We start from the raw sequence: 17,329 nt of genomic DNA on the forward strand, positions 1-17,329 counted from the left end.
GTTAAAAGGTTAATGTTCGGGTAACAAACAGCTTTACTGTTGGTTGTTGGTTGGGAAAATTAATCAAAATGAGCATCCCTAGAACAAACCAAGATAAATAGAGTATATCCTAACTGGGAATGAATTGTTTTTGCTAATGAATTTACTATTGTGCTGGGAATACGCGTTTGGCTCCCTGAGGGTTCCCGTTCAAGCTAGTGACCCTACGATCCGATTTATCGGACGAGTTGGTGCCGCCAACGGGGGTTGGGATAACCTTGAAAAACAAGGAAAACTGGGAAAATAGAAAAAGAGAAAAATGTGTTGCATTCAAAGCTGCCACGATAAGACCGTAAAACGCACAAAAAAACATGACATATTGGTTGCTTTGTTGGGGACTACGGGACGCGCACAATCTGGCACCAGAGTGTGAAAAAAACATATTTTTTAGAATTTACGCTGACATTTTTATGGCAGGTCGTGCGCTATTCGTTCTGCACGGTTTGACATATGGCTTGGCGGTGGGATTTACGGTTTCTGCGCAATTCCCCAAAAAGCGATTTTATTACTGTTACGTCCCTGGACGTACACTCCCATGTGTTCTGTGTAGCTGGCTGTGTTTTTGTGTCCTGTCTGTTTTAGGTTGACTTCGTGGGAGGAGTTTGAAGCCTACCAGCTCCACCTACCATCTGCCTATTGGTCACCTCCACCTATATAAAGAGACTTCGGATGGTGTTCGGGAGGTCCCCAGGGTCTGCTATGCCGTTAATCTTTTGGGAGGTCCCCAGGGTCCACGGAGATCTGCAAGGAGCTCCGTTGGGGATCTCATTCGTGTGTCTTGTTGATAGACCCCTTTGTTGTTAGCCTGTGTTAGCTTGTTAGCTTTATGTGCCCTTTTTGTTAACTTTCGTTCATGTTTCAAGTTATCTCCACTGGACATGTTCTTTTTGACATGTAAAATGAAGATAACGCTGCATATATTATTTTTACTTTTATGCTATACATAAAAACTAGGCTAGTGTGTTGCTTGTGAAATTTTATTTATGATGAACACCAATTTCCTTTTGCAAGCTCATGCTTTTTTCCTCCGTGACTGCAAGTGGTTTCAGGAGAGAATAATCAAGATTTAATTCAGATTTTGGCAGGAGAAGCAATGTGGCCCTCAATAATTACATTTTTCTCTATTTCCACTATCAAGAATGGAGAACATAGCCCCTTTAAAAGTAGTATTCAGTTTGTTTATCAGTCACCATGCTCAAGTGTTAGACACGACAATCATCAAGCTGTTAATTCCTTTGGTAGGTCTACTTTCACACTGAATAATTGGGTCAGAATGGACTACTACCGCTGAGAGAAGCTGTTTAGGACGGTAAAGAAACTTCCTGAGTCGGCTGGTCCTGGTCTGAAGGCTTCTAGATAATCTAGATCATCCATTCCTTGATGATCTTCCCTGCCTTTTCCTGGCTCTGGAGAGGAACAAGCCGTGGATGGAGGGCAAGGGGACACAATGATATTTTCTGCTGTCTGTACAGTCTGTTGCAGTCTCTTCCTGTGTTGTTTGGTGGCTTCTCCAAACCAGAAAGTGAAAGTGAAGTCATTGTGATACACAGCACAGAACACGGTGATACAACTGCCCGGGGAGTAGTGTGTGGAGACAGTGCGGCGGACCGGGATTTGAACCTTCTGATTACGGGGCTGCTTCCTTAACCAGTAGGCTGCGCCACTGCATGATGGAGGAGCACAGGACAGACTCAATGACTACAGTGTTGAGCTGGATCAGCAGCTCCTGTGGAATACCGGACTTCCACAGTTGCCTCAGGAAGTGCATTCTCTGCTGGGTCTGTTTGAGAATGGGTCTGTTTACAGCATTTTACCACTATGCGGTTAACGGCATGAAAAACGTTTTTTTCACGGGTTTTACTTGCAACATTATGCCATCAAAGTGCCGTTCATTGGTCCGGATGGCTTGCCATACTATGGAACCAACTTCAATTAAATTTTGAGCATCAGGATCAACAGCAACTGTCTGTTGTGCCGTGTGGACGTCATGGCGGATTTGAGAGGTGATTTTTCTGATTCTGACTTTGTTCTGACCTATTTGCCCTTTTTAGAGTATAGACTTAGAGAGACCCCTGAACCCCAGAAGAATAAATAAATGTAAACTTCAGTCACCCAAAAATGTCCAGCTGAAGTATTTATTGGGCGTCTGCTGTTACCAGAGCCAGCCCGTCCTCCAGACATGCACTGTGATACAGGAATCAGAACTGTATATACATTCAAAAGATATTTTACAGGTCAGCACTGGCTGAATTTCCTTTTCAATTCTTACTAAAGCATTAAACTGAGAGAGGCCTGTGTACGCTGTACACACACATACACACACACACACACACTACCCACTTACACACAGCGATGAAGCTAATATTCAGCTCTAAGCAGGACAATTAGTGTAGAAAATTAATGCATGGTGTACATGTACTGTAATATATTTTAAAAAAGGGTAGGCATAAATACATAATTAAAAAACACATATAGCGGGTGGATTGATAAAATGCTGCGGGATGGGGAGAGGTAAGGGTCAGAGGGGTCATTCTGAAGGAAGTATGCAGTGATGTTAGTCTTGTTTGGAGGAGTTGATCTTCTCCTGTTGTCTCTTCATGATCTCCTGCAGCTCGGAGTCGCCGCAACTCTTCTGTCAGGGGAGAGAACATCAGAGGAATTAGAACACAAGAGTCGCTCTGGATAAGGGCGTCTGCCAAATGCCATAAACGTAAGTATGTAAATGCAAAGTGATTCTTTTTTTATAAGGGTTCTATTTTGACTAATACAATTTATGGACTCCAGGTTCAAAAAGAGGAACTTAAGTAACCATCACCAAGGGTGATGGTTAAAAGCAGAGGACACATTTCTTTGTGGCACCGTGTGCTGTGCTGCTGTGTATTAAAATGTCAATCACTTTACTTTCACTTTTCTTTCACTTCAAGTGGAGAGAAACACTCACATGTCAATGTCATCGGCCATCATCTAAAGCCTCACATTGCATATAACACACACAAACTTTGAATGTGATGGAATAAATTATTTTTGTCTGATATGTTTGCGTGTTAAAAGTTTACAGTACACGATTAGTTGCACGCTATAAAACGGATGCTTGTGATGCACTTTGCGATCGATGGAACATCACTCCACGATAGGTTGGGTGCCACTGATTTAACCTTTTTAATGATGGCTTTCGGTGGCAGGATACAGCGAGGAAGAAGGACGCATACGCACAACATCACGAATCAGGGGTTTAAGACATGGACAGGACAAGGGAAACATCACTATCATACACAGGTGAACACAATCAGGAAACATAATAACACAAGACTAACATCAAACTCCGGACCTGGAGTAGCGCCTGCCGGACTGGATCATGACAGTAACGTCACGAAATGACATTTTATTTGTACGTAAATACAAATGTATTTGTATGTTAAATTTTATTACATAATGTCGTTACATGTAACACATTACTCCCCAACCCTGATGGTGTGTGTGTGTGTGTGTGTGTGTGTGCGCACGTCTTGTAATTGGATGTGTCCCGGCCTAGCCCAGTGTCCCAGGATGGTCTCCAATAAGTGAAAGTGAAGTAATTGTCATTGTGAAACACTGCAGCACAGCACACAGTGACACACCGAAATGTGTCCTCTGCTTTTAACCATCACCATTGTTGAGCAGTGGCTCCTGAGTCCTGACTTACTGGTTATGGAAAGTGACCAAGCGAGTGATTTCAATTCTTGGGAATATGAATGCAACACAAATAGCACCAAAACTGCAAATGTTTTATTTGCTAACAGGAATAAAACATTAAAATGCAGTTCCTGTAGTTAAAGCTGATGTGACCGGTGCCTCGTTCTCCGCAGCTTATGAGTAATGTTTTTTGTTGACTATATCACGCATTTAAGATAAAACCGAATTACATAAAAAATGGAGGAATAAAAAGATTAAAATGAGGTTGATACAAACCAGCCATTACTTCCCCGATTTCCAACATTTTTACAACTTTATCCTGAAAGCATAACTAGTATAATTATTTTATTAATAATTTGAAGAGACGTCTTGCTCTTTGACGGAAGAAAGTTCTTTTTTTTTAAATCAATCATCACAGCCACATCGTTTCTCCAGTGGAGAAATAAATCACAGAAATGTTGGATTTTCTTTATTTTTCCCCAGACCAAATAGACCAGAGTTGAAGAACTACACATAAATAAAAACCTATATACAGTACAAGCCAAAAGTTTGGACACCTTCTCATTCAATGTGTTTTCTTCATTTTCATGACCATTTTCTTTGGTAGATTCTCACTGAAGGCATCAAAACTATGAATGAACACATGTGGAGTTATGTACTTAACAAAAAGTGGAGACCTGGACTCCACAGTCACCGGACCTGAACCCAATCCAGATGGTTTGGGGTGAGCTGGACCAACAAGTGCTAAACACCTCTGGGAACTCCTTCAAGACTGTTGGAGAAGCATTTCAGGTGACGACCTCTTGAAGCTCATTGAGAGAAAGCCAAGAGTGTGCAAAGCAGTAACCAGAGCAAAGAAACTAGAATATAAAACATGTTTTCAGGTATTTCACCTTTTTTGTTAAGTACATTACTCCACATGTGTTCATTCATAGTTTTGATACCTTCAGAGAATCTACCAACGTAAATGTTCATGAAAATAAAGAAAACACATTGAATGAGAAGGTGTGTCCAAACTTTTGGCCAGTAATGTATATACAATACATAATATATAATATGTGGTGTTTTGCATGTGAGAATACCTCAAGCTGGACCTTCTGTACAGTGATTTGGCTGTAGACTCGTGATCCCTCATCACCACACACAGCTTTCAGCTCCTCTTTATTCAGAGAGAAGAGCTGAGCTCCAGTTAGGATTCCCAGACAATCCACAGTGCTGGTGACACACATACACAGAGATAATTTTTTAGAAAGGAGGAATAAAGGAGGTCACGTTTATTTTAAAGGACTCCTGACCAGAAAACTTCACTTTGTGAGATTATTAATACGAGTTCCCCTAGTCTGTCTGTGGTCCTGTGGTGGCTAGAAATGGCGACAGGTGTAAAGAGTGTTTTGGCCGTTCTGCTTCACCACTCAGAGAGCAGCAGCTCAGACGGTCGGATCTGGAATTTTCTTTTCTTCTGGTAAATTTTTATTCTGGACACGACTTCCTGTCTACGCCAAACCTTGTGGTTGGTGAATGGTGTTGATGGTATAATTTCTGCAAATGTCTGCTCACTTCGACAGGCCGCTCTCCTCCTCGTCCCGCCTCTCTCCTTCTTATTATCTAAAACTACAGACAGCAAAACGGTGTCTGTGGGGAAATCTAATCTCATTGCGGGACGGGATAAAAAGTGTCTGTAATTCTGCATCAAGGCTGATAGAAAAGCCAAAAAAGCATTTTACATTTTTTGTGAAGCTTTCTGGCATTTTCTACATGTCACTCGTTCAGGACTCACGGTTTGGAGAAGCCCTTGGCGCTCAGCCAGGCGGACACCTGCGCAGGCTGAGAGTCGAAGTTCAGCGGGATGGACGTGTTGGAGCGATGCTCCACGCGGAAGTTCCGGGGCGTGGCCTGCGGCTTATTGGTGATGACCTGCAGGAGCTCGTCGGTCACCTGATCCATCTGCTGGGATTTGTACTGCTGCGCCGCTGGCTGAGAGGGGAACGACTAGAACCTGAAGAACCGTGCATGTGTTCAGATAAATGTGGGTGTGTGTGTGTGTGTGTGTGGTACCTTGCTGTAGGTGGACTCTGGGTGTCCCGGTGGCTCCTCCAGTTTGACCACATCCAGTATGTTATAGGGAACGTGACCCACCTGGCCACAACGGTTCCTCAGCTTCCACCAGTCCTTATCATCCTCTAGCACCTAGACACACACACACACACACACACAAACACGCATGTACTCAGACGAGTATCGAGTGCTATTATCGGGAATGATGATCGGAGTCGTCCTCCTCATACCTCCAGGATCTCGTCCTGCAGCACTGACAGCTCGTTGGCGTTATGCGCGACAAAGTGGTACCGGATCTTAGCGTACTTGCGGGGAGCGGGCGAGCTACCAAACGACCTGGGAGTGAACAGACACACATCGCGTGAATTATACTTTAAATGAATAACTGTAGTAACCTGAAGACATGGTCCTGGTTTCATAAAAGCATGCAAACTCTCCATTAATAGTGTAACTTGCCAATGAACCAGAAGACCACAAAATCACAGTCACATTGTGTCCATGAGCGAGACACTTAACCATGAGTGTCTCCAAGGGACTGTCCCTGTAACTACTGATGGTAAGTCGCTCTGGATAAGGACGTCTCATAAATGCTGTAAATGTGAATGCAACTGTTTAAAATCCATCGTTCTACAGACTGGCTACATACTCCGTTGTGATTGGCTGGCGAAACGTAGTCTTTTTTGTTATCTGGCGCATCTTACCCGTTTGAAGACAGCGAGGACTGCGAACCGAAGAACTGAAACACAGAACAGTCAGTCAGTGGGGCGTCAGTGCACAGAGCTGCGATTGTGGCTGACAAGGAACGTCGTGCTTCTCAACTCACCTCGTCTGACTTCCTGGGGGACATCGGGACCACGACACCATCGGTCTCCCACGGCGACGTCTGGAAGAGCTCCACGGGCGGAATCCATCCATTTCGGAACTTAGGAACATATAGAGGTGCGCACAGCTCCCTTGGCCAGTCAGATCTAACGGGAACATGAACCACAGCGTCTTCCACGTATCCCAGCATTCAGTGTACTGGTTGAATGTAACGTATTAAAAACCAGGGTCCTGTGTGGTTCTCAGCGCTGTGAGGTCTGCAGCCTTGTTTGTTTGATGTTTTGGGTGATGAGAACCGGCAGCCATTACACCTATAAACCCATTATTTTTTAGTGACTTTTTTTTGTTTTTTTGTCTTTGTGGTACACTGCAGCACAACAAAATGTGTCCTCTGTATTTAACCGTCACCCTGAGTGAGCAGTGGGCAGCCATGACAGGCGCCCGGGGAGCAGTGTGTGTTTCATGAGTGATCTCAACCTGGGACGGGTCCATCCATCTCCCAGCAGCTCAAAGGTGGTCATCTCTTTTGGAGTCAGGTGGCCCCTCAGGAATTCCACGGTGTCACGTGACAGGTGAGGAGAGATGACAGATCGAACCAGATCTGGACTACCGCAACTCTGCAGGACCTGTAGGACCCACCACAAGCTTTCTTGCTGTTTGCATTTGACAAATGCATGTACACACACATAAAGATGTATATTTAGACTCCTTTGTGCTCTTTTGTGAGTTCTCACCAGGTCCAGTGGGCCAAACAGAAAGTGGACGAGTTCTGAAGCGCTGGGGTTTTGGATGTGCTTCTTCAGTTTGGCCTGCAGGGGGCAGCAGAGAGTTACGAACCAGCAAGAGGCTGAACCGCCGAACTCCACCACCAGAACCAGATCATCCAACCTGATCATCCGGATCAAAAAAATGTTCGTCAGCAAACAGCGTTGAGCTGCTGCCTCATTCCTCACCAGCAGGTTGAGGGCGAGTTTGAGTTTTTGCAGGCTGTCGATGAACTCTGCCTCGGACGGCGGCTTCGCTCGCAGGGTCAACATGCCCTCTGGGAACAAGTCGAGTAAAGTCACTGACTGAATACTTTCCAAATAAAAACACCACTCAAGATTTAGCCCAGTATCCATTCAATGTGTGTGTGTTGCGTGTGTGTGTGTGTGGGTGTGTGTGTACCTGCAGGTCCTCTCTTCTTGTTCTTTCTGCTCTTGTTGCGCTGGTTGAGCTGAGTGAATGCTTCTGCAGCTTTTTGCAGCCGGGCTACAAAAATCTCAATGTCATCCAGAGCACAGTTCAGGATTTGCTGCAAAACATATTTACACATATTTATAAAATGAACCATCTAGTGGGCAGGATTATTTTTATATGACGTGCAGTATAAGTGTTGTGTGTTTGTGTGAGTGTGTGTAATGCCTCACCACATCCTTTTCTATGCGCTTGGCCAGATTTTCGCGGGACTCTGAATCCTGCAGAGCAGAACCACGCCTGTCTTCATCTAACACACAATATACACACACACACACACACACAACCACACACACAGGTGATGCTTAGTTGCTCATGCAGACTCTCAGAGAGTCTGTAGGATCTCGTTCTCACCTCTCATGTCCATGGCTGCTACGCGGCCTTTGTTTCCGGGGGCGGGGCCTGTTGGACTGGTGGGCGGGATTATGGTTTCCCTCTGACGTTTCATTTTCTCCTGATTCACCCTAAGGGGAGGCAGAGGTAAGGTGTGTGTGTGTGTGCGTAGGTGTGAGTGTGTGTGTGTGTGTGTGTGTGTGTGTGTGTTGAGGCTCACTTCAGTGTTTGTGGTCTCATCTTCTTGCCATGTTTGCTGTCTCCCAATGCGCTGTCAATGTCAGCATGAACCATCTCAGCCTACGGCAGAAAAACAGACAACCGTCTTACTGCCCCATAGGTTCTATATTAATGTATGTGTATATGTGTGAGTGTGTGTGTGTCCCACCTCCACCTCGTCGCAGTGGAAGAAATGTATGTCCGGTTTGTGCTGCTCATTGTCCTGGCAGACGAGCAGAAGCACAGAAGGGTATCGAGTTTTATTCAGCACCGTCTCACACACATGAACCGTGGAGAGAGGAAAGTTCTCCAGCTCCTCCTGAGACACAAAGAGGCCGCTTATAATACGCAATATAATAAATAATGTGAGGTGCAATGGAAATACCAACAAACGTGTTGCATACGTATGCACACCCTTAAACCTATCAGCATGGCACATCTTTGACCGGGCAATATTTGCAGACTCTTCCTCGCAAAAGCATTCCGGATTTATGAGGGTTTTAGGTTTCGGGCTCTGACGGGGCCACGTGACGTGAGTGGGGTTGGGTTTGTGTATGATACGGGATATGGGTGTGTGTGCGTGTTTTTTCTGTGCTGACATGTCGCAGTGTGTGTATTTTTGATGCTGTTGGGGTGTAAGTATTGTTGGAGTGTGTGTTCATGTAACTGGTGTTACTAGACTAGATCAGGAGGGGGGTTATGGTCACCCCGTATGAAACAGCAGAATAATGAGACAACCACCTATTTTTTTAATAAGGATTTTGTTCTGCTGTGTTGGCTTGAACCTCATTCTTCTCTGAGGCTTATCAGAGGTCAGAGGTCAGGGTGTTCTAACACTTAAGCAATAAACTGAAAGACAATTATTAACTAATCAATCAAAATCAATACTGCTAACATGCACATAGGTGCACACTCTCACACACACATATGGTCCTCACCTTGGTGTCACAATCCAGCAGCTTGATGACCTTGTCGCTGACCTGCAGCAGCATCTCCTGCGTCCAAATCTTGTCTTTAGAGTCCAGCAGAATCAGCTTCTTGATGGCGTCCTCCACGGTGGCAATGGACTCGGACTTGTCCATTACAAACGTGGACAAGTGCTGGTGGGATTGGGTAGATGACATTAAAAAACGTTTTAAAAGTTTGAGCTTTAAGGGACACATGGGTTCGCAAAGGCAGATGGTAGCCCAGTTTGGTGACTGAACGGGCACTGTGCTCAATATTGTCCTAAAACCATGGAAACCATTTCAGGAACAGATAGATTTAGAAAGGACACACACTTTAGAGAAGGTTTTAGGTCTGTGTGAGCTCAGCAGCAGGTAAAGCAGCAGTCAATCAAACATTAACCTGTGCTCTCCTGTCTGCCAATCAGAGGTGAAGAGGGAGAAAGTAAAGAGGTGAAAGGAGGGGAGATAAGGCAAAGGGGCGTGGTCTTCACCTCGACATGGTACTGCGACGTCTCCTGCATGATGACGTTGGAGTTGGAGTACTTCTTCCTCTGCTCTGTTGGGGAGACAGGAAACTTAATGCTCAGTCAATATGAATAATATAAAAACACACATGTGTATGTGCAAGTGGCACCAAATGCTAGAAGAATACACGCAAAACAATTGATCACAATATACTCGTACAATACTCGATTTTTTTTATCAGTTCTTATCACAATATTTCTGAAACCGAAGACAACAATAGAGAGGTAATAAACCGTTTATTAACATAGAGAACCATGACAATCTCTGCCCTTGGTACTGCGTGCGTTACTTCTGTCAACCAGCCCTAACACACACACACACACCAACATTTTCCAACATTTCAACATTACAAGAACATTAAACATACAAAAACGAGACTGAAAATCCCCTCTTCACGGGGTCTCCGATCCCAATCAACTCTGTTGTCCTTTGTTGTCCCTGGCTGGTGGGACAACTTGTCCTGCTCCATTCGACTAGCCGAGACTACCACCACCTTTAAGAAGCAGGTGAAAACCCACTTGTTCAAAAAGTATTTCAGACGAATCTAACACGTACATACTTACATAAAAAAAAAAAAAAAAAAAATTCGTCTAGCACTTCCGAGCATGTTCTTTTTCTGACAAGTTGAGCCTTATCAGGGCTCTTAGTTTTTGTAAACTCGAAATCTATAGAAACCGAACGAGAATTGCTGGTGTCTTCCTCCCGTAAGTTGCTTTGGATAAAAGCGTCTGCAAAGTAAAGTAAAGTAAAGTAAAAATAACCATGACCATATTTACAGGGTGTACACACACGCCTGCATGCAGTAACTGTTTCAGAAAGGTATATACACTTTCATTTATTATAACACTAAACACACAATAGCACTGAACACATTGAGCACAGACACATAGACACAGACTATAAAATGACATCAAGAGCGTGATACACAATTCCACATTACCAAGAAACAGACCTGAGAGCCGCGTTGGAGGGCAAGACGGAACGGTTCTATCACACAGCGAAATTATGTTCTCTTGTGTGTGTGTGTGTGTGTGCAACATAAACGCTGCGGCATATCACTCACTCGCGCACAGACATGACACCTCCAGTCCCAGCGAGCAAACGCGACTCTGTGTAATACTCAGCTCACACTCTGCTCCGAGGGTTACAGGTCAGCGGTTACACAACGCAGGCCGTGCGCCCTGATAGGCTATCACACGGGTCATTTATTGCAGCTCTAAAGAACCAAACTGCCTCTGCTTCCTTTAGCGGGACGCTGATCTCAGATCAGCCGCAAATGCAGCATCTTGAGTCCCTTCGTCATACGCACCGCAGGCGTTATCAGGGGGCTGTTATGAGGATCCGCGACACCGGGTTCTGTGTGTGCAGAGTGTCTGAGGTGTTAATGACCAGATAATTAAGCCCTTTGAACTCCAGGCCGCTTTCTCTTTTCACCATCTGCTCTCCGTTACAAAACCGCGCTCATTTCTTCTGCCTCGCTTGGCGGCATCCTCCGAAGCCTCGGCATACAATCCGTTCTGGTGTAATTAGTGGGATTTTAGTGACTGAAGCTCCGCCCATTGCCCCGCCCTGCCGCCCGCTCAATCCAGGCGCAGTGAATAAACAGTCTCGGATGTGCAGTCTCAGCTCTGAACAAAATTGTCTCTGTTTACACTTTAAGGTAAACTGTGAAGCATGGAACTCGATATCACACACATCGTGGAGGGTGTGTGTGTGTGTGTGTGTGTGTGTGAGAGAGAGAAAGCTGAGCTGTGGCATGCTTTTTTTATGCCTGACATTTAAACTCATCCGCCCCCCTGTCCTGCTTGTAACAGTTTTTCCACCAATCAGGAGCAGTTGACCACTGACCAACTCGGGCGCACACACACACACACACACACACACACACACACAAATACACTCACTGCAAGAAAGCTGCTCAGTCTTAATCACAGAGTGAAAGATTTCATCAGATCCAGTTCAGTAAAAAAAATCCTTCTCTGAAATGCTCTGAAATATGTCGGTGACCTCGGGCGCCACCCAACACAACACAACACCCTCGGGCGCCACCGTCCTTGGTCCTTCATAACCGGGCTGCCCACCTATAACGGTGAAGTCATGTCATCCGTGCAGCTGGACGGGAGAAATATTGAAAATAAAATCTCGTCATTAGACTCTAGCGTCTTGGCCCCCAGGTGGTGGAATGAACTTCCCCTCGAGGTCAGAACAGCACAGTGGCTGAGAATTTTAAAATGGCAGCTTAAGACCTTCCTCTTTAGAGAATACGTAGACTAACTTGTCGGGCGTGACAGGTACTTTTTAAAGACGACCATTTAAAATGGTGAAATCTGTCCGGGACGGACGTTTAAACTTCGCCTGAGCAGACAGGAAGTTCTTTAATGCATTTTTTTTTTTGTTATGTGCTGATTATCATCTTATAATTAGTTCTCTTATTCTTTATTTAATTCTTTGTTATTTACACCTTTTTAGATCCAAACGTCTGTCTGCATTTTAGAACCTGCCACAAAACGAAAATATTGTCATGTTAAGTAATCAGAAGGTTGCCGGTTTGAATCCTGATTAGGTGCCCCTGAGCAAAGCACCGTCCCCACACACTGCTCCCCGGGCGTCATGGCTGCCCACTGCTCACCAAGGGTGATGGTTAAATACAGAGGACACATTTCGTTGTGTCACCATGTGCTGTGCTGTGTATCACAATGACAATGAATTCACTCTCACTTTAAATACATTGAATAAAATGATCATATTCATAGTATTTTGGAGTGAACAATAATGGACTACTTCACTTATGGCTACCTGAAAGTATGTTGTAAGTTGCCCTGGATAAGAGTGCATGCCAAATACCACCAGAAAATGGCACATTTTCATCGAAAATTAAGAGACATTTTAGTAACATTTTTTGATTTGTAATCCACATTTAGTCTCATTTTCATTCAACAAAACAACAGTGGACATCACAAAAGTGATCTCTGCTATAGATGTCTCAGGACCACACCCTCATGCAGGTTACCATGGCTTTAATTTCTTTACTGACATTAGTAAACTCTCTCCACATCTTCTACAGCACCGTCAGCAACACAGTACTTTACACCAGCAGGTTCACACTTCTCACACGTTGCTCCTCAACACAAGATGGACCATGAATCAGTAAGGGCACTCGCATTACACAAAACAGGATTCACTCACACACACTTACACACAAACGGCAATGATCCTCAATGTAATCAAAAACACCTCAACCAGCAATAAAAATGCCACTGCTAATAAATGGCGTTTTGTGTGCGTGTGATGGCGTCTCTTCGGTCGTACCTGTAAGGAAAGTCCCTGCTGCACCTGAAATAACTGGGTCAATGGGGTCTCTGTGCTGCGGACGCGGCTCTCTGTCTCTCCCTGATGGAGTGATAACTCCCCAGCATGGAACTGGATTTGCATGGAAACGATGATTTCAGAAGGGAGGGGAGCGGAGGGTAGCACACTCTCTCTCTCTCTCTCTCTCTCTCTCTCTCTCTCTCTCTCTCTTTCTCTTTCTACAGGTGAACATATTGTCCTTGTGCACCCGCTGGAGCATACGACAAGAGTGGCCATCTGTCACAAACAGAACAGACTGACCTGTTCCCCAAAACCCCGTCATCCGCCATGGAACTCAGGCCCTGCTTTCGGACTCTGTTGCATTTGTCTTCTTCTGTAGATAACTGTGTCGGTGGGGTCGTGACCCCAGTCAATACTAAGGAACAATAACAATATACTTGCATGCATGGTCTTCTGTGTGTGTGTGTGTGTGTGTGTGTGTGTGTGTAGTGCATGTGCACATTTTCTAACACACCTGAAACGAGTATTAAAACTGAGCTCCATTTCTGTCTTTCAATGGTCCTTTCATTCACCTGTTCAGCACCATCCACACCCCACACACACACACACACACTCACACACACACACAGTCCTTCTGCTTACTGGACGCTCTGTGTGTGCAAGCCATGGAATCTCTGATTCATGGAAACCAATACCGCTAAGAACAAGTTACAAGGAAAACAAACATCCACACACACACACACACACACACACACCTTCACTTCCTTTCTAATCAGCATCCTACAGTCATGTACTGTTATCATGCAGAGACCCATCTGTGTGTTCTGTTGTGTGTGCGTCTAACAGGTACACGTGTAAGTCTGTGTGTGTGTGTGTGTGTGTGTATGTGTGTATGTGTGATAATCACAGTAGTGGGAGTCTGGATTTCCTCTCCCTCTCATTTGCTTTGCAAACAACAGATTACAGCAGATTCCGCACTGCTGCTATGGCAGCCAACAACGGAACCTTAGAACCTTACAGTGTTGTGCAACTTTTACGCTCATTTTTACAGACACGTCACACATCCAAATCCCTATAACAACGTGCCCGTTTCCTATTGATAGAACGCACAGCGACGGAAAAGAAGAACATCAGAGCCTCGTATATTATTCGTCCATTAACCCATCCATACACACACTGCACACACACACACAAAGACGAGAACAAATACTGGGATGGATTCTACATGTGTACATATGGATAAATATGATGACAAAAGACATACACACATACACTCACCAAACAAGGCCTTAGCGCTGATCTTGCTGTTGGATCGACCAACGCCACTGTGAAAAGAGGAAGAGGAGGGTGAGCAACGGTTCTTTTGCTGGCCCTTCATCTTCCTCACCGTCTCCATTCGCACTGTTCGACGGGCTCCGGAGAACAGAACACACACCTGACAGCACGACTCAGGCACACACACATACACAACAGCGTTCACACAGGCAACACTGAACCATGCTACCGAACAGATGGACACGACAGTGAGAGGTGAGTGTGTGTGTGTGTGTGTGTGTGTGTGAGAGAGAGAGAGGAGGGCTGTTTTCAGACGAGGGAAGGTAAACATTCACTAACAGAGGTGCTCTGTGAGCCACGACCCTGACACACACACACACACGCACATACACACACTGAGTAATTTACTCCATGTTTATGTGTGTGTGTGTTAGACTGAGAAAAGAGAGAGAGAGCGCATGCAGTACAATTTTCTGAAGGTGAATTTCTGTTCAAATTGAAATGTGTGTGTGTGTGTGTGTGTGTGTGTGTTTATGTGTGTAATGGTGAAAACTTACTTTGGTGATCGATCTGGGGGCCCCATGTTACTCATATTTTATGACATCCACCATCCACCTGGAAGTGGAATAGAGCTGTTAACACAAACACACACACAATATCATCAAATGTATCAGGAGCACTTCATATAAACGTCATGAAGAGTGTTTGTGAGTCTAAATCGACAATTTGACAGTTTCATCAGCGATGACCCTCGTTGGAGATCAGTATTTAACACACACTGAATTGGGGAACTTCTGATTAAAAACAAAGCCCTAACTGGAACAGTGTCCATTTGAGGCTCCATATGGGTCTCCATACACACACACACACACACACACACACTGGGAGCCCACATCAATAATTCAACACACACAGCGTCTGCAGGCCTAGACTTTATTCTTCAATTGGCCGGTTCAGTTACGCACTCATCTGTTTCATTTCCTCTCCTCCTCCTCACTGCACTCCAGCTGTCCACACACACACACACACACACAGAGCAGGTCTGTACACTCACACAAGATTGTTCACCTACATTGTAAAAATAGCCGCCGAGACCAGGAAGAAGGCGCCAGTCGAGGCTGTTCGGAATTTGTTTGGAAGTGGTGGACGGACAGAAAGAGAGGAACCAGGAGACCAGGAGGTAGCAGGAGATAAAGGCCGTCCGCTGTAATCAGATCCTGCGGTGCTGCGGAGTGTTCCTCAATTCCTCAATTAATCAAGAGCCGAGCTGCTCGCTACAGGCAAGAGCCCATTAGGCCCTGATATGGGCCCCGGGGACAAAGGCGCCCATAAACGCCTCGCTGGAGACAATCCTGTCTGCTTTTCCTCCAAAGAGCCTTTTAAAGCGTTTTAAAACGTTCCTTTCATGGGTTCCCCTTCTGTCCTTTCATCACGGCCTGATGTGATAAAGATAAAGGGACCATTTGTGTGTTCTGCCAAGCCCACTTTCCCTCGTTCGCTCTCGGCCTCGGCAAGCGAAATGTAAACAAGAGAGGAGTTCCTAAATAACTTCACCCAGGAAGCCGGCACCTCCCCGTCTGTTCCTCCGATAAAGAGCCGAGAGGAGGCTGATGTCATCCCTGGGCGCCCGTCCCCACAAATATGCCGCTTGCCCTGTCCCGGGGACGTTTCCACGCACACACGCGGGCGTGGCCTGCGTTGCCGTGGCAACAGTGTCTAAATACACCTGCACGGCGGTGAGGGCACCAAGAAGCGGCCATAAAAAAAAAAAAAAAACCTGGTACGAACCAGTCAGGCTGTTCTTCATTCCTGCCTCCTGTCAGAGAGAACCGCTTCCAAACACAGTTGAAGAACCAAGTGGAACCCGTGGTGCTTCCACGTTTTCTGAAGAACATTCCAGCGTTGGATCACCTCCTCACCGCAGAGCCGGTTCTCGTGCTTCTTTGGCTCTTACAGCCGTGCTGTGGAGATGTTCCCTAATGAAAGGTGCGTGAGGTAATAGACAATTCTAGTCCAATTCCGAACTTTTATGAACCCGATTAAAGCCCACGCTGTTAGCACACTCTCCATGAGTGTGTGTGACGTCACTCAGCGCTACGTTCTGCGTCTCCGTCAGATGTCGAGGTGTCGGGTGAGAACATGAGCCATTTAGTTCTGCGAACGAGCAGCCGGCAGCATAAGTGTGTATTATTCATCAGTGTTAATCGGAAGGATCGTGTGTCACCGCTAAAGTGTTCAGGACGGCCAGTGTGTTGTGATTCAGTAGTATCTCTCACACACACACACACACACACACACCTTCACACGTGTGCTAACATAGCACCGCCGATCAAGAACATGTTCTCACTCCAAACTGGCATCGGTTGACACTGAGTGTCGGTCACAGCGCTGGAACACCAACTCTTCGTTTCACTCACGGCCTATAGGAACTTTTAAAAATCTTTATTCGTGACACGTGACAGTGACGGCAGTGGTGACAGTGGCCTCAGTGACCAGTGCTACCTGGACAGGTGACATGACAGTAGGCGCGCTCACTGCGGACAATGACCGTGCGCACACTGGAGGCAGCGGGCAGGAGAATCAAAGCTCTCCGATTCGGCCCGAGCGGTGGACTCTGAGCGGCGTGGTCATGTGATCGCTCATTGTAGTCAGCAGGGAGAGAGACCGCTGATGAGCCCTACTGACACGTGGGTTCCTGCATTGTTCTGAGAGAACTGAGAAATATCTTCCTCAATACCAATACCAAATACCTCCGCAATTCGTGACTGACAAATGCCCAATCGGAATTGGGCAAATTTTGGAACGTCCGTTTTTAAGGCCAAAGTGTGTTTGATGGGTTTAGGGCAAAAACATCATTAAAAATTAATAGTAATCCTTAAATCCAGAGTTAAAGACCT

The 17,329-nt window shown here is 45.6% G+C and overlaps 1 protein-coding gene across 1 annotated transcript; it reads right to left on the reverse strand.

The window, feature by feature from the left end:
• Nucleotides 1–2,154: 2,154 nt before the first annotated feature.
• On the reverse strand, nt 2,155–14,617 carry eps8l2 (EPS8 signaling adaptor L2). Its single transcript, XM_028959140.1, has 18 exons — nt 14,436–14,617; nt 9,815–9,879; nt 9,315–9,476; nt 8,546–8,695; nt 8,378–8,457; nt 8,179–8,288; nt 7,998–8,074; nt 7,756–7,882; nt 7,542–7,630; nt 7,323–7,397; nt 7,066–7,214; nt 6,590–6,734; nt 6,468–6,502; nt 5,997–6,102; nt 5,767–5,898; nt 5,489–5,685; nt 4,794–4,926; nt 2,155–2,671 (listed from the first exon to the last, which is right to left on the reverse strand). Exons 1-18 carry the CDS (start codon nt 14,551–14,553, stop codon nt 2,594–2,596), a joined length of 2,028 nt encoding a protein of 675 aa, XP_028814973.1. The 5' UTR covers nt 14,554–14,617; the 3' UTR covers nt 2,155–2,593.
• Between the last annotated feature and the right edge of the window lie 2,712 nt (nt 14,618–17,329).

The sequence above is a fragment of the Denticeps clupeoides genome, chromosome 17 (assembly GCF_900700375.1).
Source record: "Denticeps clupeoides chromosome 17, fDenClu1.1, whole genome shotgun sequence".
NCBI lineage: Eukaryota > Metazoa > Chordata > Actinopteri > Clupeiformes > Denticipitidae > Denticeps > Denticeps clupeoides.

Coding starts and splice junctions, on each gene's coding strand:
- eps8l2 (XM_028959140.1), bottom strand. CDS start 14,553: ATGGAGACGGTGAGGAAGATGAAGGGCCAGCAAAAGAACCGTTGCTCA. Junction 8,696..9,314: donor TGCTGGATTGTGACACCAAG/GTGAGGACCATA, acceptor TTTGTGTCTCAG/GAGGAGCTGGAGAACTTTCC. Junction 8,289..8,377: donor ATGAGACCACAAACACTGAA/GTGAGCCTCAAC, acceptor GCCTCCCCTTAG/GGTGAATCAGGAGAAAATGA.